We start from the raw sequence: 24,768 nt of genomic DNA, 5'->3' as shown, positions 1-24,768 counted from the left end.
TTCACAGCCCTGGCAGAGGCTGGTCTGGAAGTCACGGGTTACCCCCTCGCCCACACTCCCTCCCTCCCTCTATCCCCGGCACCTGGCCTTAAGAGCCCCTCTGCCGCTCTGCTCTGCCAACCAAGCGCATTCTTTCCTTGGAGGGGTGGAGAAGGAGTGTGCATGTGAGTGTGCGTGCATGTGTGTTGGTGTGTCGAGGCAAGCCCCAGCACAGGGAAACACATGTATAATTCATGACGGCGTGGACGGATTGGCGGGAACACAATGCCTTGTCAGAGGCCAGTCAGTTGGGTCTGCTGGTCCAATGGTGGCAGGTATGGCACAGTCAAACTAAAGTTGATGACCTTAATGAGGTTTAGGACCAAGCTCGGCTGTGGCCAGACAAAGACAGAATGGATTCAATGAAAGAAGGAAAAGAGAAAAGGCCTACTTTTACAGTGTTTGGAGGTTTCCAAACACTTGTTGAATGAACTTAATTTCCCCTTGAGGTCTAAAGAAGTACCTCTGTAGGTGAAGTCATAGCTGCAGAGGAACCACCACTCCTCCCCTCTGCATGATAATTGAAAAGAAAAACAACAGAATCGGAGGTCCCCCCTGAACCATTAAAAGACTTTCTTTCAAACTTGAGAAGGGCTTTTGAGGTTGATGGTCAGCCACACCCTCCACCACCTCCACAATAGCATCCTCCGCTCCACCCCCCCACCCCCACCCCCTTTGCTTTTCCAAGCATCTCTTATCCCCCCCTCTGGTTCTTTTCAGTCTCCATTGGCCGCTGTCTTAGTTGGACTGCACTGGGGCTGCCAATTTCCTACTCTTTCTGGCTGGCTGGATGTGAATGGCCTTTGCCTTGTTAAAGCAAGGCCAGTGGTGGGGGCTATGGAGCAGGGAGACCGGGCACAGGGAAGGGGGGCCCTGATGAGCCAACGACCCCCGTGGCCGAATTAGAGGGCAGGCTGGCTTGTTTGGAGCTTTCACACCCCAATGCAGGCTCCAGCCCCATGCCAGCACGGCCAGCAGCGCAGGCCCAATTAAAGCTCCCCCGGCTCCTTTTCACGGCCCAGCCTATGCCTGTCCTCCCGACCACTGATTAGATTAGGCCTGCCTCAAAGACACAGAGCACAGGAGTGATACAAGGAGAGAAAAGATTATGCAGAATCAAGACAAAGATAGGGAGCGTATTGGGGATAACAAGAGGAGATGACAGAACACGCTTAGAATAACGGGGAATAAACAGGCTTTAAGTGGGCTTTCAAAGGGTAAAAGCCAAAAGAAACAAAGTGAGCAATTAAACACAAGAAAGACAAGAATGAGAAAAGAGCAGAGATATAGCAGTCACAAGCTCAGCTCCCTGTCCCACCCTCTACATCCCTCTGTAGTTAGTTATCTAGCACCCAATGTGCCAGCAGAGAGAGGCCTTATGTGCCTTGGCTTGTCACCTCGCTGTGAGAGAGAACTTGTCTAGCAAGCTCTGGCACAACTCTCCTCTCTGGCTCTCTCACTGGGAAGAGGCACAGCCAAGAGGACCTTGGTTGGGAACCAAGACCCCCAAGTTTTTCTCCTGGATTTATCCCCTGACTTTCTCCCTTTCATTCCCTCCTTTTCTTTCTTTAGGCCTGTTTGGGCTTTTTTGTCTAAAAGGTGGATCAGTGGGAAAAGAAACCTGTCTTTATTCATGGCTTCTAAAAGCTGGGAAGGATCTCAAGGGAGGCAAATGACACAGAACACTTTTAGATCCAAGTTTGTTGGAAACCAGTGTCCGAGACAAAAAAAACAAAAAAAAAAAACAAAACAAAACCAAACAAAAGGAACAAAGTTAGAAAAGACACGAAAAATAAGACGTTGCCTAAGAAACCAAGACAATACTGATGGACAAAAACCTTATAAAAGTTAAAAAAAAACTCATGAATAGACATGGATGCAAATTAGATCAAACCTGGCTTGGAAAGTAAACAACCCCCAGTTTCTAATGTCGACTGAAGGTACTACATAAGCCTTAATATCAAACATGACACAGGCCAAACCAATATTGAACATCTCAGCTTTCACTGCTCCCAAGTGGCACATCTTAGCTCATCGTCAACAGGGGCAAAACCATAATGAGTTAGTTGTTGGGGGTTATTTGGGGCTTGATAATGGCGGTTGCAGTGAAGTGTACTTACAGGACGCGTACGGACTTGAGGCCTCTGAAGGCTCCCTCTGTGATGTGGCTGATGGAGTTGTGGCCCAGACGAAGGGTGAGGAGATCCCCCAGCACAGCCAGGCTGCCTTCATCCAGACGAGTCAAGTTGTTGTACGACAGATTGCTGGAGAAAGAAACGGAGACACAGAGACGGAGAGAGAGAGAGAGGAAAAAAAGGGGAAAGAAAGCGAAATGTTCTGTGTGAGGTCTGGAAGGAGATGACAGGTTGGCAGAATGCTGAGGCAGCTCGCGACATCATTATACTTAAATTTCATGGCTGATTCAATGTCTATTTGCCACTCAGTGATGTGTTTTTCCATTGTGCCTTTTTTCACATGTGAATGGAGAATGGGCTTAGCAGACCTTAGAGCTCCACTGAGGACCTAACTGTTTGACAGGGAGGAAAAGAAATTCTTGGTCTGAACTTAACATGTCTACAACCTCCATTTATAAGCCTACCTGAGCATGTGGTAAACCCCAGGGGAATATACTGTCACTCATGTCTTCTGTGGATATGTAAGTCAAAATATGACTTGCATATCCAACATATCCAGCTTCCAAATCCAAATGGGATGAGAACACTAAATGAATTTCCAAGCCCTATCACTTGTTTCAGGAAATATGGAGAGAAAGAATACTCTGCTAGTAAACAAGACAAAGAGTGTGTTATATCATAGTATGTATATAATACCTCTTGATAAACCCTGATTATAAATGATGGTAAATCCGATAAGGGTATCTTTCAAACAGTGGTCAAAGGCAGTATTGTGTATTTTATTGCCCTCTCTGTGGGCCTCACTGTCTGTCTCTGTGGCCAGGCCTCAGGTCTGCTTGACCAGTCATGTGTGCAGAGATTCTCCCTGATGACCAGCTCAGTCAGGCCCATTGGGAATGCAATAACAGGCTCCTTATAAAGACGAGTCACTCTCTTGTATCAGCCATGGGGGTCGTCATAACTAGATAATAAAATCATATAACCACTGACTGGTGCAGTGCTGGGAGGACGATTCGAGGATGGCACTGGGAGCAATCTGTCATTTATAAGACGTGCACACAGGAAAAGGCATTGAGATACACAGAGCAAACTACCGCAAACACCATCAACCTCTTTATTCCTTCTGACTGTTAATAGGCGCCACATATTCCCCAGGTTACCTCGCAGTTAGCAACGCCTCAGCTGAGCAGAGCACTTTACAGCAGCAATACGACAGTCATGTCAACAGAACAGGAAAGACTCTCAGATAATAATTCCTCATTCGGTAGACAAAGGCCGTGAAGGCAATCCCTCAGTACAATTACCACAACACAACCGTCAGAGGATTACATGCCGGTTTGCCAAACCCCCCTGCGTTTCAGAATTTAGTACAAAAACTCTTGTCGAAGGGCTTGAGTGCTGTTGAGCCCAGCTCTAATTATGGGATAAACAGGCTTATCCTGAGAATAGCGCAGCGTATTGAGTGTTAAAGCACAATGTCATTTAACCCTGGGGAAGGTAGCTGGATGATATGGGTAGGGGTGGGCAGTGTTGGGTTCTCAGGCTATATGACAAGTTTAAAGAGTTTAAATCTTAATGTCATTCTACAGTTGGAACAAAGTTTTAAATACACATTTTTTATTTTTTAATCTGAACTGTACTGAACTTATGTTCTTTGTTGCCTCCAACTGTGCCCCACAACAGTTGCCATTCCACTTTTAGGAGTTTTAACTGCAGACTGCTGAACGGTTTTTACAAGAGGACATTAGACATTAACGTTTGGGTGTTCAGGCTAATTTAAATGCTGGTACTCACAGTTCCCTCAGCTTCTGGCAGAACTTCCATCCATCAGGATTGATGCGGGCTATAGAGTTGTTACTGAGGAATAGCTGCTGAAGGGAGGTCAGGCCATATAGGGAGCCACTGTTCACCTCTGTCAGACTGTTGTAGTCCAGGTGACTGCATGGGACAAAAAAATTTGTAATGTAGGTGTTGATATAGTGAGAATTCAGAGATCTTGACACAGTGGTTTGCATGTAACAGGATGTCAGGAGTTGAAGGGTATTATTGTGCCCTGAAATTGCAAAATCTGCAGCAGCGTTTTTGGTAACTTGCAATGCAATTTGTGACAATTACTGTGTTATTTTGCGTGTAATTGAAGTAATATGTAAAAATTGCATGTTGGCTAGAAAATGTGTGATTGTTGCGATTGTGACCAAGTTCCAGTAAGCACACAAAAAGATCTTTTTCTTATGAGGTTTGGTTGGTCAATGTTCCCATAATAGTCCCTAACTGGTGCAAATAGGATTAGCCTATCAGGCAGTGCTTGCTCCAAGCTATGTGCTACAACCAAACTCCATAAATTAGGTGGTTAGTTTGAGATATTAGGTTAGATTAAAGATGTTTTATGATACTGATGCAACATGTTTTGTGCAAAAGAACTTAGTGGCAGTAAAGTAATATGTTAGATGAAACATTAATCACAAGTATCATTTTACACACATTTCTGATTGTGTAAATGTATTATTATGTTTATGTATCAATAGTGTTTCAGTTTTTTTTTTTTTTTACATACAGGACTTTCATCTTTGCCAGGTCCCAAAAGGCCCCATCAGTCAGCTTGCTGATGTTGTTCCTTTGCAGCTTCAGCACCTCCAGACTGGACAGACCCTGGAAGGTCAGACCCTCTACTTGACGAATACGGTTCCTGTTCAGCTCGCTGCATGGTGGACAGGAAAAATACCAGACAAGTTAAAAATGTGATCATGGGAGAAAACTTGTGAGACACTTAATCAGACTTTGTAAACTTTCCCAAAATATTCTTAATTTTTCAAAAACAGGAAAACCATTATATTCCTGTTTCTTTTCTTTTGGAATGGTTGCCCTCATTCTACTGCACATGAGCATCCATCATACTGAAGTCAAAACTAAAGATTCCTGTAGTCTGCACGCTTCAGCTGCAGCATTTTGTCGTTAACAGGCCCCTCATTTAACAGGCATTCCTCAGTGGTGTTCCTTCTACCTGTGGCACAGAGCCAGCAGTGTATACCCCAGCTTCTAAACAAGGGTCAAAGCTATGAACCTTTGAATTAACAGTGATACTAAAAGGAGGAATGAACAGAAAATATGGTATAAGATTTTCAGTCATTCTGTTTTCTGCATGTAAAGTCTGAGATGTCTTTGTATGTAACAGTGCATCGGGTATGTGTGCCTGTGTGAAGGCTGTAAAAGCCCCCAGGTTGGCAAAGATAAACATCCACACAGGTTCTTTTGTGTCTAATATGCATCACCACTAGCATGTGCAGATACTGTGTCATCGGGGCCACCTGTCCAACAAAAGGCACCTGGGGAAACTACTGAAGCCGCCATGGGGGAGACTCACATAATGCGAATCCCTTCACTCTCCAGAATGGAGGCGTTGATCTACAAATGGGTCGGCCTCACTGTTACGCTGGAGGGAAGTTTGACAAAGATAATGGAGCACAGTACGGGGAATGAACAAACCACTTTGGGGATATGGAAGAAGGCAATAAATCACCAATAATATGGCTCTCGTGTTTACCTAGTCAGACCTTATCCATCCCTGGAGGTATAGCTCACACTAATAGCATTCCACATGTTGAACACACAGAGCTCAATCAACAGACACTACAAAGTCCTCCTCATTCAAACCCATTCTTTTCAATTCTGTAATGTCTCCAAAGGCTACAACTGGGAAACCCATTCATTTTCAGCCTAAACACAAATGTCAAAACTATATCGTTTTTCCAGGGTAAACTCTTCTGACAGATCAAAACACAACTTTGTCAGCACACTAACTATGTTGTTAAACTGACGAAATCCAGTGGTACTCACAGCTGGGTGAGCCTCGGAAGCTGGAAGGCTCTCACGGGGATCTGGCTGATGCGGTTTCGGCTCAGTCTCAGGACCTGTAGTGTCGAGCCCAGATGGTCCAGAGCTCCGAGCTCTAACACACTGATCTTGTTGTTGCTCAGGTACCTGAACACAAACGCAGCACATTGTGACATCAGTGATTTATAACAATACTCAAACATGTGTTTATGAATGGCCCTGTTTCTGTCTCTCTTCAGTTACTTTACATACTTGTTGCATGTTGTAATCAGTTTCTCCCATATGCTTTCATTAATAGACTCTGTGTAGCTTTGGTATTGATATTTTGGATACAAATGTTAGGGATATCCAGTTACAGCACTATTGTGCATACTCTTTCTGCTTCTATTTAATTTTTCTACTAATTTTGACTGCTGCACAAACCTTATTTCCCCACATGGACTGGTAATGAAGCATCTTAATTTATTTCATTTCAGTTAATACATTTTTGGAGGACTGGTTTGTTATGTGTCACAGTAATACTCGATCATACTTACAAGTCTCGAATTTGGAGGCCGGCAGTAAAGCAGTGCCCTCGTAGCTCGGTGATGTCATTATTGCTCAGGTCCAGAGTTTCCACAGACACCAGCTCTCTGGTCCGCCTGCCATCAATAGTCCTGATCTTATTGTGATGTCTGGAAAAAACACACATAAAAGGCATTAATTGTGGTTGACAATCCTTTTTACAGACCCACAACTTCTCCCAATGAAATGTCCACATCAGTGTCCTTTTCCCATCACCCAAGGAGGGAAGACACTCCAAATCCCTCAGCTTCTCTAAGCCCACTCAAGCACAAAGAGAGAAGAGTACACAGAACAAAGTGGTCTTCATCAACCACAAAATGTGTACTTTAAGAGCTTCCAAATAGAGGTTGTACTTCTTTAAACAATTCCAAGGACACCTGTGCTTCTCCACAGAGCTTAGTTGCAAAATCTATTAGATAGATGGGGCCTCTGTGATCAACCAGAGCCACTTGAAGGGGTATTTTGGAGCACTTCAGTGTGTTATGGAATGGAGCAGAGGCTGTGTGATTCTCAAGAAGGACTAGCCACTATCAAAGTCCTATTCTAACCAGGACATATGAGCAGGAGCAACTGCCCTAACAGAAAAACAAAATTTAAACCACCAAAAATTCTTTTCACAGGAAAACCTGAATAAATTATGCCTAAACACAGAGGAGCGATGGCATGCTACCTTTCTATTTCAAAAGCATCTACACTTACTGAAATATTATTTTAAAGTAAAGAAAAAGAAAGTAAAAGACACTGTCCCAGTCATTACCCTACAATTTGGAGAACATGATTGTGGGAAACACTACAGACAGCCAAAGTGATCACAATCAGAAAATCTCTGGTCAGCAGAACACATGGAAGGCCACAGGGCACGTAGGAAACCCAAACAGAGCTCTGCTCTACTGCAAACATACACAGAGACAAATGTATACAGTACAATATGCAAAGCAGACAGACATCTTCTACACCAACGCTCTGTGTGGTATGTACATGTGAGTGTGTTAGGAGCCTGAAGGCCAGTGTTATCTGAGCAGACATGAAAGCCTTTGCTGGATGACACATTTAACACATGCCCGGGTGCTAACTAGGGACCGGAATTTCATTTAGTATCACTTTCATTTGCCCCCGAAAAAAAACATTTAAAAAAAGAGCGAGGACACAAGAGAGAGGGATCAAATCAAGTATATTTATTTGTTACAATTAAAAAAAGTGGGTACACACAGAGAACAACTTCCAGTGTCACTGCTGGTTGCCTGGCAACCTCACAGTGGCGACTAGAATCCAGGAAGTCGTTGTTGCCATGCTAAGAACTAATCAAGCACATAGCCCCTCATAAAACAACTGGTCGTTATTACACTATGTTTTTTTTTTTGGATTAAACAAATGAGTGTGGACAGATCTAGGCGAACTGGTTCCCCCTGTTTCTTGCCTTTATGCTAAGTTAAGCTATGAGAGCGAGAGTGGTATCAGCTTATCCAACTCTCAGTGGGAGAGTAAATGAGTGTTTTTCCCAAAAGGAAAAACTATTTCTTTAACAACACGTTCCTTAGACACCAGTTAATGTTTTCATATCCTGCTCTCTCTCACACTCCCTGTTCTACTCTCTTTTAAAACAAGGACCTGTGTTGGAGATGACCTGCTTCGGATCCTTTTACTCCAAATCTGATGACCCACAATATCCCCATGTCAAGCCAATTACACAGGATGCAGCCAAGAGACAAATCAGGCAGTGCATCACATCATTTTCTTCTCAGAGGTTAATCACTTGTACACCACTGACCCTTTTACATGAAATTTGAACTAAATCACATCTCTTAAGTGAAATTCACGATTCACAGAAAGCTTATTCTTAGTAGCAGTTTATTATTAGTATTTCAATGCAAAGACACTAAGAGAGTTGACTTTATTTTTAATTAAAGCTCAGAATTATTCTGACTGCTTAACTTCCCAAGCTTGTGTGTGTGTGAGTGTGTGTTTGACAGAAAGAGCAAGACAGAGAGAGAGTAGGTGTTCCACCAGTCAAACTTGTCAAAACAAGGTCAGTCTCTCCTTCCTTTCTAGCCTTCAGCCAGCAGATGGACACACACACACACACACACACGCACACGCACACGCACACACACACACACACACACACACACACACACACACGTCATTTATTGGTGTCTGAGAGGAGGAGGGGTGACACCACAGCAGCCCACCTGAATAAACAGTGGCAGAAATGGTTAATGATGAGCCATGCAAGCACGCCTGCGCAAACACACACACACACACACACACACACACACACACACACACAGACACACACACACACACACACACACACACACACAACAAACGCACACATGGGACAGAGCAACAGACAGTGGCTTCAGTGAGCATGAGTATAGGAGGGAAGAGAGGGATGGGGGAGGAGGAAAATGGGGGAAGGGTGGGTGGAGAATGAAGGGGTGAGGTGGGGTCAACAGCTGGTGACCTTTGCTGGGAAAAACAGATCAGTCTCAAACTGGTGGGAGAGGTTGACCTCTCTCACTCCTTCTCTCACCCCCGTTCCTCTTCCACCACTCTAACCAAATTCCCTCTCCTCTCTCCCGCCCACAGTGAGAGCCCAGCTGCGTGTGAGAGACAGATAAAGCCTCAGCGCTCAGCGTGTTTGAAGTCCACACATACAATAGTAGCGTTTATAAAAACTGATTATCATACGGCCAGTGACATTTCTGATAAAGAGGAGCTCGGTTCAGGCTTGTTCTCTTTGATGTCCAGGGGCCTTATTCACTCTTGATTCCACTTAATTCCAAATCTCATTACTCTGCCCCATTGACCATCAGATTATCATGAGCCCGGCTCATTTTGACACTTCTTTTGATGTATGGAAAGTACATCGGGGGTTTACACTAGCATGCCCATTCTCCTGTTTCCAGTGTCATCTTTGGGGGCAATTGTTTGGCCCGTCCCTTCCTGTTTGAAGCTGGTGGTCGGGACAAAAGAAGAATTATTTAAAAATCAGATCATCCAGCGGGCCATATGATTTCTATCCCGAGCTGTTTTGCAGAGCCCCTTTGATGTTGACTGGAGAGGCGATGAGCACAATGGGAAAGTTTGTGCTGCTCTGCTGTCAATTTGACACTGTGTTTTTAAAACTTTTGTTGCTTCTTTTTTTTGCCATCCTGCTGAGGCATTCTGGGAGTCTGCGGGTTGTCAGTGGGCTCGCCAAGTGCATTGAGGGACTGTGGGAGCCTGGCATATGGTTTTTGGTTGCTTACATTTGAAGCTTCTGCATGATCAAGTGACTTTTGTTTTTATGTTAACGATGTTTCTGTTAAAATGATTTGGACGTGGATGTGGACGTTTACCCAACTGACAGTGATTGGCCAAAGGAAAAATTAAAACTGCAGCAATGCAACCACATCCAATCTGGCTTATCTGTGCCTAATGGATTCCACGATAGCTGCAGTGATCAAAAAGAGCTGCCAGACATGTCAAAGAAAGGATGGGGGTGAAAGGACTAAAGGAAGCCGAAAGAAGGCAAAAGAAAAAGGCTGAGTCACTTCTCGACTAAGAAAGAGATTAAGAAGAAAGAAGAGAAATAAAAAGGAAGCAGGGGGAAAAACCAAGCCCACTCACCTTTCCTTTCTTAGTACATCCATTTAAATTTCCTCTTTATAATTTTGTATGTTGTACACTCACAGTGGCAGGTCATCTTTGTAAGATCTTTGTAAGTGCAAACTGTGAAAGATTCTAAATCAGATACCTCAGAATAGTCAGAATGATTATCTTGGAAAAAGTTCATCATCATAAGCAATCTTGACAATGACTGGTGAAAGGGTAATCTTTGAGCTGTATTGAACATACTATAATTGATTTAAAAAAAAAAGGGGTTGCTTTAAAATTGTAACTCTCTACAACAAAAAAGTTTTTGTTTTTCTGTCCTTGCCAGAAAACCACTGCTTTCTTCACCCTTCAATATGATAAATACTGTATCTAGGAGGATAATGATGATGATAAAAACTAAATGAAAATGTTTTTTTTTCAATCACCGTCCCTTCCCTAGCATCTTGTTTGCCCCTCAATGCAGAAATATAAGTTGAATTTGACATTTTTTAAAACCCTAGAAATCCTAGAGACTTGTCAATTACCTCAACAACTAAATATGTTAAATTCTAACATAATCACTTTTTCATTTCCTTCAGACAGTGCAAAGACTCAGGCGGTCAGACTGTAGAAACCTCATATAATGAGCTCTCAGCCTTTTGGAGAGTTTACTGCTGGATGAGGGGTTGAAGACAGATTCTCTGTCCATTTGCTTGGATGAGTGTGTGTTTGTGTTTGTGTTTGTGTGTGTGTGTGTGTGTGTGTGTGTGTGTGTGTAAGCCCCTGTCTCACATAAACTTGTAGTCAGACGACATTCCAGACTATCTCCAACTCATGGCACAGGAACACTGCCCTGCATTCTGTGCTGCTGCCTCTGCCAGGGCACACACACAGACACTCTCACACTGCAGAGGGCTTGGTGGTTGGCAAGTCAGACACAGTGCACTGGATTTACTGTAGGGAATAACCCTGAGCCTGAGTTCACCTCTTGCTTCCCTTTTTCCTCTCCTTACCCTCCTACTGACTTCTCCTTAACCATTCCTCTTTCGACATGTAGTGATGTCACCATGATCTGACATATTCACATCCCCCATCCATTCCTCCCTCCCTATTTTCTCATCCTTCCTCCCTTGCTCACTGTCACCCATTTTACTGTAAGCCATGTGACTGACAGCTGCAGCTGCAAGTGCTTCAGCAGGCCTTCACTTCAGCTGCGTGGCTTTGTAAAGATCTGACCCTCCCTCCAGCCTCCACTCCCATCAGGCCTACAGGCCTTCCCCCTAGCAACAGGCTTCAAGTCAGGCCAAAAAAAGACACCCTGATCATTTGGAGGGGCTGCGACTCCGAACAGTTTGTGCAAGTAAAGGTTAACTTGCTTCAATGTGCTCTGTAGCAAAAGCAAAGTGAATAGGAGTTTGGACCGAACTCTATAGATCCAGATAGAAAACCTACGACACACAATAATAATAGCTCAGACGTTTTACAAACATGACACATTTTAACAAACAGCTGACAGCTGCTTACTCAAACATCAAATTTCCTCCCCTTACTAACTGTCCACGGCCTACTGAAATACTTTGACCACATTAGTGCATCATGATAAATTCTGAGAAGCAGGCAGATGACACACAGGGAGAGGAAAAGGTGTGACTCCAACAAAGCTCACCACTGAAAATGATATGACGATGACGATATGACCAGCAGTTGCATACTTTACTACCAGGAAGTCGGCTAACATGCTAGCAAGGTCTGAAAAAAAATACAGTTAACTCTCTTGTTTAGGTTGAGTGAGATGTGAGTGTTCCCTGGTCAAATGGTCAGGGGGGGACGGGGGACGGTGGCACAGTGGAAAACAACAGCCCACCCAACAGATGATATGGGTGGAACACTGTCCCAATTCCACTTATGCCTGTGTGTGTGTTTATGTAGTCTGAAATATAACAAGAAGCATTGCCAAATATATTGTTATTTTGTGTGCCTTGCATTCCTTTAGACATTCCCGGGCATCATAGTAACACAGAAAATTGTCGGTACTGAGATATCACTGAAGACTTAAATAAAAGTGTTGAACAAATAATGAGGTCTGGCTCATGTGAGCATTTCTTCAAGTACCAGTACCTCTATTATTATTAGTTTTTTTTTATCTGGCATTCAACTAACGAAAAGAAGATTATGAACTCCACCTGTATTACAATAATCAAAATATTTAAAAGCTGTATATTTCCCTCAAATGCTGCATTCGCTGGCTTCCAAACTGCAGCTTGAATAAAGTCACCATTTTCTCGCCATGAGATTCCTTCAACAGTGTTAAAATGAGACTGTTGATGGACTACCAAGCTCACGTTTGTGACACACACAAGCGCACACATGCCCTTCCCAAATAGGGCAGTAAATCTCCAATGAGATGCCAGTGCTGGCAGTCCCCACAGGCACAGTTTCACAACTGGGAGCAACCAAGTTGGAACTATATACGAGCTAACACTCCAAGAAGTCAGCACTGCTCACTGTAGACACGACCACATGACCAGCTAATAAGACTAGTCAGTTACCTGACCACATACTAATCGCTCATGACAGAACTCCATACTTATGCCAAGACAGCTCAAGTGGAGAGCGGATTTTTGGACAAGTTTTGTGTAATTGAGTCACATTCATCGCTAACTTCACATTAACACTGCGTTACTTCTGAGATGTACACATGCATCCTCGACAGATGTCAAGAGACTATTTCAAGAGCATTTCAAAGAGGTCACTGACCTAAGAATATGGTAACAGAGAGCCAGATAATTCTGGTACCATGTCAAGCAGTAAATGGGGCAGTACTTACAGGTAGAGCGATACAATCTTGGGAGCAGCCTGTCCTAAATCTGGTATGGAGGTCAGCTCATTGTGGTCCAGCCGCCTGAAAGTGACAAACACACACAGAGCAGTAGGTTAGAGAACAAAACTCTGCCCTGAAGGAAACACTAAGAAATGCATAAGAATGATATGTTGTTATGATATCAGAGGCATTTTTCCCAGGTAGTACAGGCACTGAAGTGAAAATAACAGGTGCAAAGGAAAGAAAAATAAATATAAATTTAGACTCAAAAACAGGGACTATGTCAATAAAAGCTACACTCAAGTTGTTGTCAAGTTGTAATTTCTACACAAATGTATATGCTAGCTAAGGTGTCACAATGTTACTGCTGCTATTCCACATGCTACAATCACTTGATGCTAAATTCAATCAAACCTTATATAAATCAAAAGATTTCAAACACAACTTGTCACCTCTGCCGCAGAGCAAGTAGCAAGTCATCCTTTTAAAAACCATAAATAGCATGGGAGTAAAACAGATGTCGAGGAGCGTATGACTGGCTGGACAGCCTGCCAAAGATGTCACCAGTGTGCGTATCACTAGTTAGCTCGTGTATGTGTGTGTATGTGACTTGTGCACTGGCGCTGAGTGACACAGAGCCAAGCCCTCTCCTCACCATATAAAATATTTACAAGGCCAGCGTTGGCCACAGTATCGGATGGTGGAGGGGAGGCTTAATATAGAAAACCACCACTTTATTCTCAATTGGACTTAGTTCAAGGCAACACATACGAGGACGCTGTTAGGAAGTAGAGTGGCAAACATGGACGTTAGTCACAATCAAGTCATTGATAAAAACTCCTCACAACCGACACTCATGGATTTAAATGAAAAACTGGGTTACATTAATAGTTTAACATTTTAAAAAGTCACAACAGACTCTAACAGGGCCAAACACATACTTAGAGAAGTCCATTAGAACGTGTTCAGGGGTTTGCTGTCAACTGCCTCAATGTAAATCATGTGTATTTGTGAGTATTACTTACAGCTCTCTCAAGTTGGGCAGGTTGGCAAATGCTTCAACACTGATGGCGGTCAGCTTGTTGTGGCCAAGATTTCTGAGAAAAAGAAAAGAAGATGTTAATAGAAAGCAGTTCATATTCTTCTATGCATAAATATCAGCAGTGCAACAATATTTTTCATTACTTTTACTGTATGATCATGGGCAATTTGTAGTTGTTTAAATAAGAACTCTGATCGATAGCAACAATTATTTCTCCGATTTGACAAACAGCCTCATCCGTCCAGTTTAAGTATGCCTGAAAACACTGCAGTACATCAATTCAGCCGGCCTTCAAGGAGGGCTAGATCAATACTATCGATACAGAGCGTCTCTCTCTCCTGGATCACTTTCCAAATATAACCAACAGGCCATTCATCTGCAGCAGTCAATTTGCACTTTAGGCTAACAATGTATTTAATAGCTGGCACTTGACTGTACAGAGGCTTATTAGAGAGTGATTTGTCCGGTGATATAGCGTTACCACTGTCAGGGAGCGAGTGAAGGGGTATGTGTGCACATCTCACACATCTGCATTTCAGATCGAGCTTCCCACGCTATATGAATCAAATTTATTTAGCACATAAACAAGTACTATCTCTGTCACACACGCATACACCTCCTGCCCGACTGGCATGCAGCCTGCCTGTTGGCAGAGGGGAGGCTGCAGTGAGAGCGGTGTTTGTGTTTGTGTGGTGGGGTTAGGCTAGGCGAGACAAAGGGATCCCACAGCTCCGGGCCGCCTGCCTCCCACCCCTCCATCGCTCTGTCCAGACGTGAGAGACGGCCCAGGAATGTTTCACAGGCCTGCCGAGAGATGGCTGCTTGTTCCCAGAGACTGGGGACACTTTTACCTGATGCAACACATTCCTCATCCTCTTGTACCACAGTGGCCATGAAAAGCCATGGCAGGAGGTTTGGGGGTGAACTCTGTGGCAGAAGCTCTTATTTCATATCGCTGATTCTTTGTTTTAAAGCAAGCAACAATGGATATTAAGACAGATAATTTGAGGAAGTTGGTCAATACTATAGCCAAAGACTTTCTGTTACATCATACACACTCCACTTTTTAATACTATTCACATCTATAAATTTCAATCTGTCTCGACAGATTTCCCTTTCTTGTCTCTTGTACTTGATTGCAGATAATGGCAGTCTCCATCCCCAGTTCTTTCTCTCTGCTTATTTTTGTGTGACAAGATAATAGCAGAGCAAGTATCTGCCCTCCAGGCACAGGCCTGACAGGGAGGTGTGTATGTGTGTCTATGTTATGATCATTTACTGAGGCACCTCCTATTGTGGCCTAGATCACCAAATTGTTGGCCCCTGCAACAGAAGGCAATTACCTCGTTACGGTGAAGCTAAGTGAAAAAATCATAGAGCTTTCCTATGGGCCGCCTCTGCCTAGAGATATGTATATTCACACACAGCCAACACACACACACACACAAACATACACACACTTCACACAGCATAGGAACATCTCCAAACAGTTTTTTTTGGCATTAAAAGGTGAAGGAAATTGGCTATGCATATATACATAGGCATGAAACCCAGAGCTTAAAATAAAGAACAGGGCAAAACAGAACAAAGGGATGACTAAGAAACCTGCTGTACGGGTGCTAAAGGCCACAGCAACAAATGAAACTGTTTGTGTGTGTGTGTGTGTGTGTGAGAGAGAGAAGGCATGCGTATGCCTCTTTCTCAGTCACCTATGGTGTTTACACAACTTTTTTTTCTCCATCTCATTCAGGCAGATTTATTTTCTTGCCTATCAGATGAGATAAGTTTCACAGTGTTTTAACACCTACTGTATGAGGCGATGGTGATAACACTGGTTTCCCTCCCTTCCCCCTCTCTCCTGTGGAAGAGGGGGGCTAGCGGGGAGACGCCAGTGCTAAGCGTGGTTAATGCTTTCCAGAAAGTGACCTTACAATCATGCCGTTTCTGGGGGAATTTGCCGAGCCGGGATTAGAAGCCTAGAAGTCATTAGAGTTTCTCACTTCTTCACAGGGGACATGATGTAGACACCAAGACCAGCAGAAACAAACATGCTGAGAAAAATGAGAACCACCCAAATAACCTGTCAAACTCTACACTACGTGCACAAAACAAAACCAGCAACAGCAAAACAGGACGTCTATAAGTTTACATCATAGAGTCCAACCAACGAGAGAAGGATGTATAGTTGAGATGGGAACAGGCCCTGTGATTAAACAAGGCACATATTACAAACCAATTTAGTTCTCAAAGCCCTGAATGTTTCAAACACTGCATTCCATTGTATGGTACAACTAGTTTATACAAATGGGCAGGACTGTTTGACATTAGTCAGCAGGATCAAAATCAAAAGCACTCTCTGCCAGGTACTTAACCAAAGGAAGTGAGTGATAATTTAAGGCTGCATGTTGGGCCAAATACTCAATTTCCCCACTGAATTCAAGCTGCTGTGACTGGTCCAGCCATGGCTGATTTTCTACATTAATTTCATGAAATTATTCACCCTTTAAAGACAATAATTACATAGATTTAATAAATGGCACATTTAACAATCGTGTTATTACTCTCTCACTAATAGTTGTTTTACAAGCATCATTTCCCGTAAATATTAATTTATCACGATACATTTTTTAAAAATTCATTTCGCAACCATTATTGCATGAACCACAGAAAAAAATTAATGATGCAAATGATCATATTCAGTTTGGAGCTGCTTCTTATTAAAAAACATTCACAAAAATCAAAAACTGGCCACATTTAACATTCATCGTCTATTCCAAATCCAACATTTCAACTGTGTTCTAGCAAACTTCTGCCCATCACTGAGCACAAAGGTCAACACAACCTCTTTTCTGAAAGCAGAACTGGAGAGACATGCAACAAGAGGGCAGCAGGGATGAGTCTGGTCTGGAATAAAGAGGTGTAGTCACACTCCCACCTTCCAACCACACCCAACCAGCACAACCCAAAGGCCTCCCCACGCATTACAAACAACCACTAATGCTGGGACTGCGACATCTCAGGAGGAAGAAGCTTCTCTTATGAAACACAGCAGAAATTTAACAAAAAACAAACAAAAAAACAACAACAAGGCATCAGCATATTAATACCACAAAAAATGGCAACATCAGAAATAAACAAATAATCAACCACTTTTTGCAATATAGACATTTCACTAGCTTTGAAACAAGCAGTTAGATAAATAATCTATACAAAATCCATTAATGACTAGTCAGATCACTGACTAGGTCATATACAAAGAATAAAACCCAAGCACTTGCTAGTCACAACTTTTCAGATAAGGGATCCCTTTCTTTTCTCTACATTTTAAGTATGTATAACATTGCGTTGTTGGACTGTTTGTCCAACAACTTTTTATAGGCTCAACAAAATGAATTGCTGGATCAGCTGATTATCAGCCAACTACTGGAGGGAAACATTGGCTTCAATCTTAGGCTGCCTGAGAAAGAAGTCTTCAAAAGACAATGCGATAAACTAAAATGGCCTGCCTGACTAAGCAAACTGTCTTACCAAGCAAAACATGTGCCTGCACTACACCATCATTGCTGGACCATGCAGTTGGTTTGACATATAAAACTCATTAAAAGGCTTTAAAAAATAGTTGTGTTATGGGTGCTGTGGGAGTAGAGGAAAGCTGGGAGTACAGGAGTGATGTCATAGCATATGACACTATGCTTGTAGTGTAAGTCAGCGCACAGTCTGTGTGTGGGAGAGAGGAGATATGGGGAGGGAGGAAGAGAGCTGGGACTTACACATACAGAGATACATCATCATTATCTTTCCCATTTCTATCATAGATAAATGCAGTGTGAACTTTGCTCACTGAAAGTGTGAAGTGATGTCAGTGATGAGCCTTCTGTAGTCCAGCTGGGAGACAAAGGCCCTTTAATGTGGTCGATTTCAGAGCATCATAAAACTAGTCAAATAATAACCTGTGTGTTGGAGAGGCAGACACACACATACACACACCAGTGTTCCTGTCATTAAAGGCCAGTTTATAGCCAGGCAACTGCAGTGAGAGTGTACACAAGGCTAACACCAGCTCCAGCACACCATTTTACACACCAGTCCAACAGAGGAAGGAAACTGGCTGAAACAAAGCCAATATCTTATCAAGTTTGACAAGGTTAAAAGCATAAGCTGATGAACAAGATTTACTATTTTGGTGATAAATGTGATGCTCTAAAATCTGAGTAAAAACATCAGTAGGTATAAGATCTTGGGAGTCTGACGAGAATTTAGATGTAAGATCAGAGAAATGTAGCACTGAGGGGGTCAGCATATTTTAACCATTTACATTACAGATTCCCACCGCCCACACACACACACACACACACACACACACACACACACACACACACACACACACAACAAAGGAGCTGCTCCAGCCTTTGAAATCAGTCAGGCTAGAAGCGTGACTCAGTTTCTGAAGTTTTCCGAGGTAGAAAGGCAGGCCACATCTTGGGGCCATGTGCACTGCCGTTCTCTGCGCTGCTGGTTCTGGGCTGAAGCAGGAGATTGAGAGGGGCACTCAAAACAAACAGGGAGAAGGTTGGGAAAAGGGTCTGCACTAGCCCGAGGCACTGCGTGAACCCATGGCCAGGTCTTAAAACGCCAGCCTCCAAACGAGAAGCTCAGTAACACTCTGCTGTCCACACTGTATATATGTATGGGCAAACACTGTCCACACACACAGGATCATGCTCCTGCATTAAATACTGGATTCGAGCGTGATAATACTTTAATTTGTAACAAATGGCACCAGACCACTTCATTAAGAGTAACAGGAAATGAGTGTCCACAATTAATCTGAAAGAATAACATAAATACTGTATGTCTCCTTAGTAGGGTTATTGTTTTAGTACTGCGCAGACAGCTGACCTTATGCTCTCAACTTCAAAGTGAAGAAAAAGACAGATCATTAGTCAATTTTTCCCCCACTTGTTTATTATACTAGCAGAGTAATAATTACACTCCAGCCAGTGGAGAAATAAGTGTATAAATAGTGGACCATGCTATCTGTACAATCTAATTGCATGCAAATGTGTGGCTGTCTAGACAGTGAGGCTGAGATGCTCCTTTTCGTAGTATCAGAAAGTATAGTGGCATATTTTGCGGATGGGAAGGGGCTTTGAAAAAAATGTTTGTCCCAATTTAGCACTCACAGCTCCACACTTCTCGAAGGCCTGCCTGTTTTCTGGAGAGAAACTGCTTCACTTGCACAGTACCTCTCACTCTCTGTTCACGTCACGCTTCTTTTTTTCTCTAACATCTTCTCCAGATTTCCAAACTCTTACCAGATGTAGAGAATTCACAGATGATTCATCGATCAAGCCCACTTTGTAGACACCGACTTCGGGGAGAGGGAAAGGGGGGAAAAAAAACCTGGCACTCTAAAGTGTCTTCACAAAAGGGCCATCCATTCTGCTGACTGGATTCCAGCAGAATGACTTGTGGCAGCAGCTGTTTGATTGTCATTAAAGCCAGTGCGAGGCCGTGAGCTCATTCCATATCTTCATGTTAATGTCAGACATTATCTGTTGTTATTAGAGTAGGGGCTCAACCTTAGCTCTTCCTTCCTAATTTGTTCGCAGCTAATGTTTTGCATGAATCATCTCAGCTGGTTATGGGGATCATTTACAATAAATAATAAATAAAAAATAAATAGATGCTTTAAAATTTCCATATAGGAAACTTACTACTTTTACTATCTAACTTCACACAAAACAGCCTGATAAGGGAGGAAAAAGTGAAGAGCAGCTGATAAAAATCAGTGCCAATGATTGTATCATCCTAAACCCTTCCAAATGCAAAATATCTGCCAGTGGACATGCAAGTCGCAAGGCTAGGGAAACTATGACAATAAACAAACTTGGTATAATCACTCCCAATACCGCAAGATTACAAGGCTGCGTAGCGAGAAATGCCCTAGAAACCACAAGGGGCTCAGCCCTGCTGAGTGCTGCTGCTGAGTGCTGCTGCTGAGTGCTGCTGCTGTTGCTGCGGCTGAGCCCCAACTGCTGAAATGTTCATCTGTTTTAACAAGACAGGAAGCATTTGGGAAGTTCAGCCTTCATATATCAGTCAAGTTCAAACTTACTAACAGCAGAAATGCCCATGAAAGACAAACTGAGCCAAGGCCCATCATAGTCCCACTGTCTGACTACCTAAAAATAAAAGAGCTGTGTCTGACAATGTGTGACATACAAGCAGTCAGTCCTGTAATGTTTCATTTCCTCTGGGTTTCTTCTGTGTTAAAACATGTGTGACAGTGGTTGAGGTTTCTGACCAGTGACGAGACTTTCACCAACTAGTGGAACCAGTCTGATGGCAGAAGCAACAGCAGCAGCACCAGACCATGACATTGACAAAACACTTCCAGGCAGTGGGCGGAAAATGTCCCCCCCACCTTTCCTCAATTCCCCCAGGCCAGGTGATCTGCCGCTCCACCCTCTGCCGACCAGTCCACAACCAGCCCGCTAAGCTCCCAGCCCCTGCCAGGAAACCACCGACACAAACCCATTTCCTGAGGGCAGAAGCCAAAACCAACTGTTGGGGGTGGTGTTTACCAATAAAGCTGTACTATGAGGTTTAAGGCTACAGTTTGGGGTTGAGTCGCAGCAGAACATTTAGTGTACACCATGCATTATGGCCAGCACATTAGAGAACTTGGGGAAACCACTTGGGAAAAGCTGGGTTATAAAAAGTGATGAATCAAGATCAGGCTTCTTCTTCTTGCTTTTCACCAGAGAAAAAGTTGGTTATCAGGCCGGTGAAGGACACACCATTGAGAAATTAAAAATATAGACCCCATTGAAAAAAACTGTGGTCTTCTGTAACAGTAAAAAACAAAAAGGATTTTACAATCACACATAAGAAAGATGCTGGCAAACAGACACCATGTATCTGCTTTATCTCTATCCAACCACAGCAATCGCAGCCAAAATTAGTAATGCTCATGCTTTCATTTACTAGCAAAATCCCATTACGCCAGTGGCACTGTGGGCAAAAATGCTTTTTATACACATTACCGTGGCTGCAAATAAGATAAGGCACCACTCCTGAGAGGCAATATGTGACTGCGTGAGAGCAAACTTGCTTTGAATGTTATTAGGCTATTCATCAATCAGAAACAATGGACAAACATCTGATGCTGGCGGTCAATTTGTTAAATGTTACAGGCACTGATGTAAGACAGCACAGGATGTGTTTGACAAAGAAATTCATGACTGCAGAAACTGTAAAGAAGTTATATCAGCCCTTTAACCTTAAGTGTAAACCTTTGTGGGTGAATACAAGGATGAGACAAATAAGTGATGAATGAATTGAATATAATCAATGTTCTTTGTTGCAATACATTATCAGTTCATTAACATTCCAATAAGTAATGTGCTGAAGTAAATTTTTTTCTCTTTTTAATGATATTTTCCACACTAAGTTAAGCACACATCTTCCTCACCACCCTTCACCATCTCTCCTTTTTCACTCAGTCTGCTTTGCCAGGCTGTGCCAACATGATTGTTTCCCCGATCCTCATCAAGGCCACTGTCTCACAGGGGACCATTAAAATCAGGGTCCTCAAGGCAGATTATTTTGACAAGTGGAAAGCATTAGGGTTTTTTCCTTCACCGAAAAGCCAGAGGGCTGCTAGGACTGCTAGTGATGGATAAACTGCCAAAATGTACCCTCAAGCCACCTATCTTTTCTCTGGACAAATATTCATCCAGGTTCCCTGAATTACTCCCAAAAAAACATGGAGCCACTTGTGGGGGCAACAGAAGCTACTTGCACAAATCTTTTTGACCTGGCACTGTATATTATGGGTTTGCCAAAACTCCTTTTTTATTTGCATACATTAAATGTACAGGAAACCTAGCTGCAGTCATCAATTAGACAACAAAAGGCCAGTGGTCGACTAACCACAACATCAAGAATTAAGCATAGCTTACTTAAAGCAATACTTTTATGGGAGAGCTTCATGACATTGACAAATCCAAGAAAACCACAAATTTCCTAAAAGCTTTTTTTTTTTTTTTAAATAAAAAAAGAAAATCACATTTAGTGCTGGGGGAAACTTTGCTGTTGTATTTTCTTGTTGACACAAAGAGTAAATTACTTTTTTTCTGTGGAGTGGGTACTCTGTCACAGCAATACATCATAGAAAAAAATAAAATAAAGATTTTCACATTTACCAGCATGTTGTTAATATTGTTTGCTACCTGCTCAAAATCCCCCCAAAACCTCTGCAACTTTCCTACACCCTGGAGAAGACAGGATGACTCTCTTTAAGAACCATTTCCTTTTGGGAGCTGCTATACAAAAGCAAGCCCCGAGATACCACTGCAGTGTGCATTACTGTAATCCCAATTTAAGAGCCTGTATAATGATAATTGCAACAGCTACATGACAGTGCAATCATTCTTCACCCACACAAAAGGGTGGGAAATCTCCATTCATTTTAAGATGGATTTATCCTCTCTACTTGAACGAACTTAATTTTACAGACAGCAAAACAGAACATAGAGGGCTTTTAAAAACGTCTGCAACCACTTCACCACTCAAGTGAACAGGAAAGTGCTCTCAAAATTTTGACATCAATGTATGTATGATTAAATGGCAGGCTTCTTGTTGATTAACAACTGCAATAACAGGTTTTAGCTATTTACTTAACAGTAAAATCCTACAGGTGTTTCAGTGTACTGAGATTTTCCTTCGAGCCTTACATCTGCATTATCTAGAAGAGAGGAGGAAAGCTGGCCTTGGTGAGTTGTGTTTATTGAAACCCACTAATAATGTCCTCCATACCACCACCAACACCACTACTGCTGCTGCTGCTGCTGCTGCTGCTGCTCCCTCCCTGGGGTAAACATAACAGAGACAGTTGATTCCACACTGATTTCACATGGCTCATGTGCCTGGAGGATGAGGTGAACAAACGCACTTTATTTAAAACTAAAACACTGTGCATACCAACACTCTCAGTCAGCTCTACTGACAGGATGAAAGTATTACTGTAGCACTGTACTATCTCCCTCAGTTTATCATTTGTTCTAACAATATTGCAGTTTGCCAGTTTGTCTGGGAATAACATGCACACATAATTTTGAGCACAGGCAGCACTCGAAAACTAAAACTTTCAATCCACAACACAAATAATTATTTCATCCACTCAAGGGAACAGGACTTGGCGTAAGTTACTTTATAATGTGATCATGTTGGGCCACAAGTGAAATTGTCCATACTTGTCTCTTTAGGTTTACAGTAATCATCCACTAATCTGGCTCCGTTACAGACCTCAGAGGAATGGAGCTGGTTCCCTTTGAGTTACCTGCCAGCATAATGTGACTATCTCAAGTGGTGTGGAAATATGCAACCTAGGTGTTTTAAAAGATAATCCAAAGCCATAAAGCCATTCCCTTTGAAAACAACAAGATTGCAGGTCCTTAAATCTTGACCGATAAGGTTTGGCCGAGATAAAAGAAGTAGACTTGGAGCGGGACAGGCCTCCTACAGTACCCTATCGTTACAGAAACCAAAAGGTTTAGAGCAGCTGTTTCAGCTGGGACAGCCGTCCCTCAATAGTTGTCCACTCTCCATGAGGACAGGAAGAGCAGTGTGTGTCTGCGTACATGCACGATAGACAGCGTCTGCACTTGAACTTGGCTAAGTGGTGCTTCGGGGCAATGAGGCTACCCGGGCACAAGTGCTGTTATTCATGTTTTTAGAGGACTTTTTAAAAGTTGCATTCCTCACTTCCCAGGGGAAGAAAAACTGCCTAACACTGGAACCTGGGAGCCAGAGGAGTCTTTGGGTCTTTGCTCTTTAACCCCACGTTCCCAGCAACACACACACACAAACAGATGCCGAAAAGTTTACAACAAGATGCCTAATTGTCAGCGAGGAAACACAATTGCCACTGGACAGTGTTTGGAATATGCTGCAGCGAGAGCCAAAATGTTGATTGGGCAGACAGAGGGTAGTGTTGTCTGTAAATAAATTAGTTCATTCAGCTTGATAAGTGCTGAAGTTCCCTAAACACTGAAGGATGTTTCACAAAAATGTCCCAAATTGGCTCATTTCCTAAATGAGCTGGCAAACAGGGTTTCAACTGTTGTCAGCCCTACTGTGGGGAACTGATGCTTAATTTACAAGAAATTTAATTTGTGAACCATGACTAGCAACACAGAAACAGGAATTAGGATAATACCTGTCATAAATCTGACTGAATAAAGCAGAGGTCTATTTGTTATGACATGTTTGGGTCTATTTGTTTACTCACCCTGAGGGGACAGTTTGTTCATTCCAGCATTGGAAACATGAATACATTTTTAGACAGTTACATTATAATGCACATGTCTAGTATCCATGTATCAGAAACTATGAAAGATATCAAAATTCACTGACAGCAAAGGATGATGATAAGCCATGTCCTGTAATATTCAATTATATTTCTGAAAGCAGTTAAGTTTGAAAGGACAATACTTTAAAATTAAGGTATATCATACTAGGAGTTTGAAGTAAACAAGAAAATTAGTCTTGCTTTATGAGCTGATTAGAGTCTGAAACAAAAAGTATCTTGCCAGCATTTTTCAAAGGAGCAGTTTAAACTTAAAGGCACAATACAGAGCTCTTTCTGTCTCCCACAATTATTTAATGTGCCCATGAGCAAGGCATTTCTCCCCAAGTAATTGTTGTCCAACATTAGAATACACTTCATGAAATGTTTGTGCATATGCAAA

The 24,768-nt window shown here is 42.6% G+C and overlaps 1 protein-coding gene across 1 annotated transcript in view; it reads right to left on the bottom strand.

The window, feature by feature from the left end:
• lrig1 (leucine-rich repeats and immunoglobulin-like domains 1) overlaps window positions 1-24,768 on the bottom strand; it is a 37,211-nt gene that overhangs the window by 10,751 nt on the left and 1,692 nt on the right. Inside the window, exons 2-8 of the mRNA XM_056391208.1 lie at window positions 13,995-14,066; window positions 12,976-13,050; window positions 6,542-6,679; window positions 6,009-6,152; window positions 4,729-4,872; window positions 3,969-4,112; window positions 2,160-2,303 (exon numbers count right to left, since the gene is read on the bottom strand). Coding sequence (XP_056247183.1) covers window positions 2,160-2,303; window positions 3,969-4,112; window positions 4,729-4,872; window positions 6,009-6,152; window positions 6,542-6,679; window positions 12,976-13,050; window positions 13,995-14,066 — 861 coding nt within the window. The remainder of the gene's footprint in view (window positions 1-2,159; window positions 2,304-3,968; window positions 4,113-4,728; window positions 4,873-6,008; window positions 6,153-6,541; window positions 6,680-12,975; window positions 13,051-13,994; window positions 14,067-24,768) is intronic.

Source organism: Seriola aureovittata, chromosome 2, assembly GCF_021018895.1.
Source record: "Seriola aureovittata isolate HTS-2021-v1 ecotype China chromosome 2, ASM2101889v1, whole genome shotgun sequence".
NCBI lineage: Eukaryota > Metazoa > Chordata > Actinopteri > Carangiformes > Carangidae > Seriola > Seriola aureovittata.
Note: the sequence above shows the minus strand (reverse complement) of the source record. Positions and strands in the feature narration are given on the sequence as shown.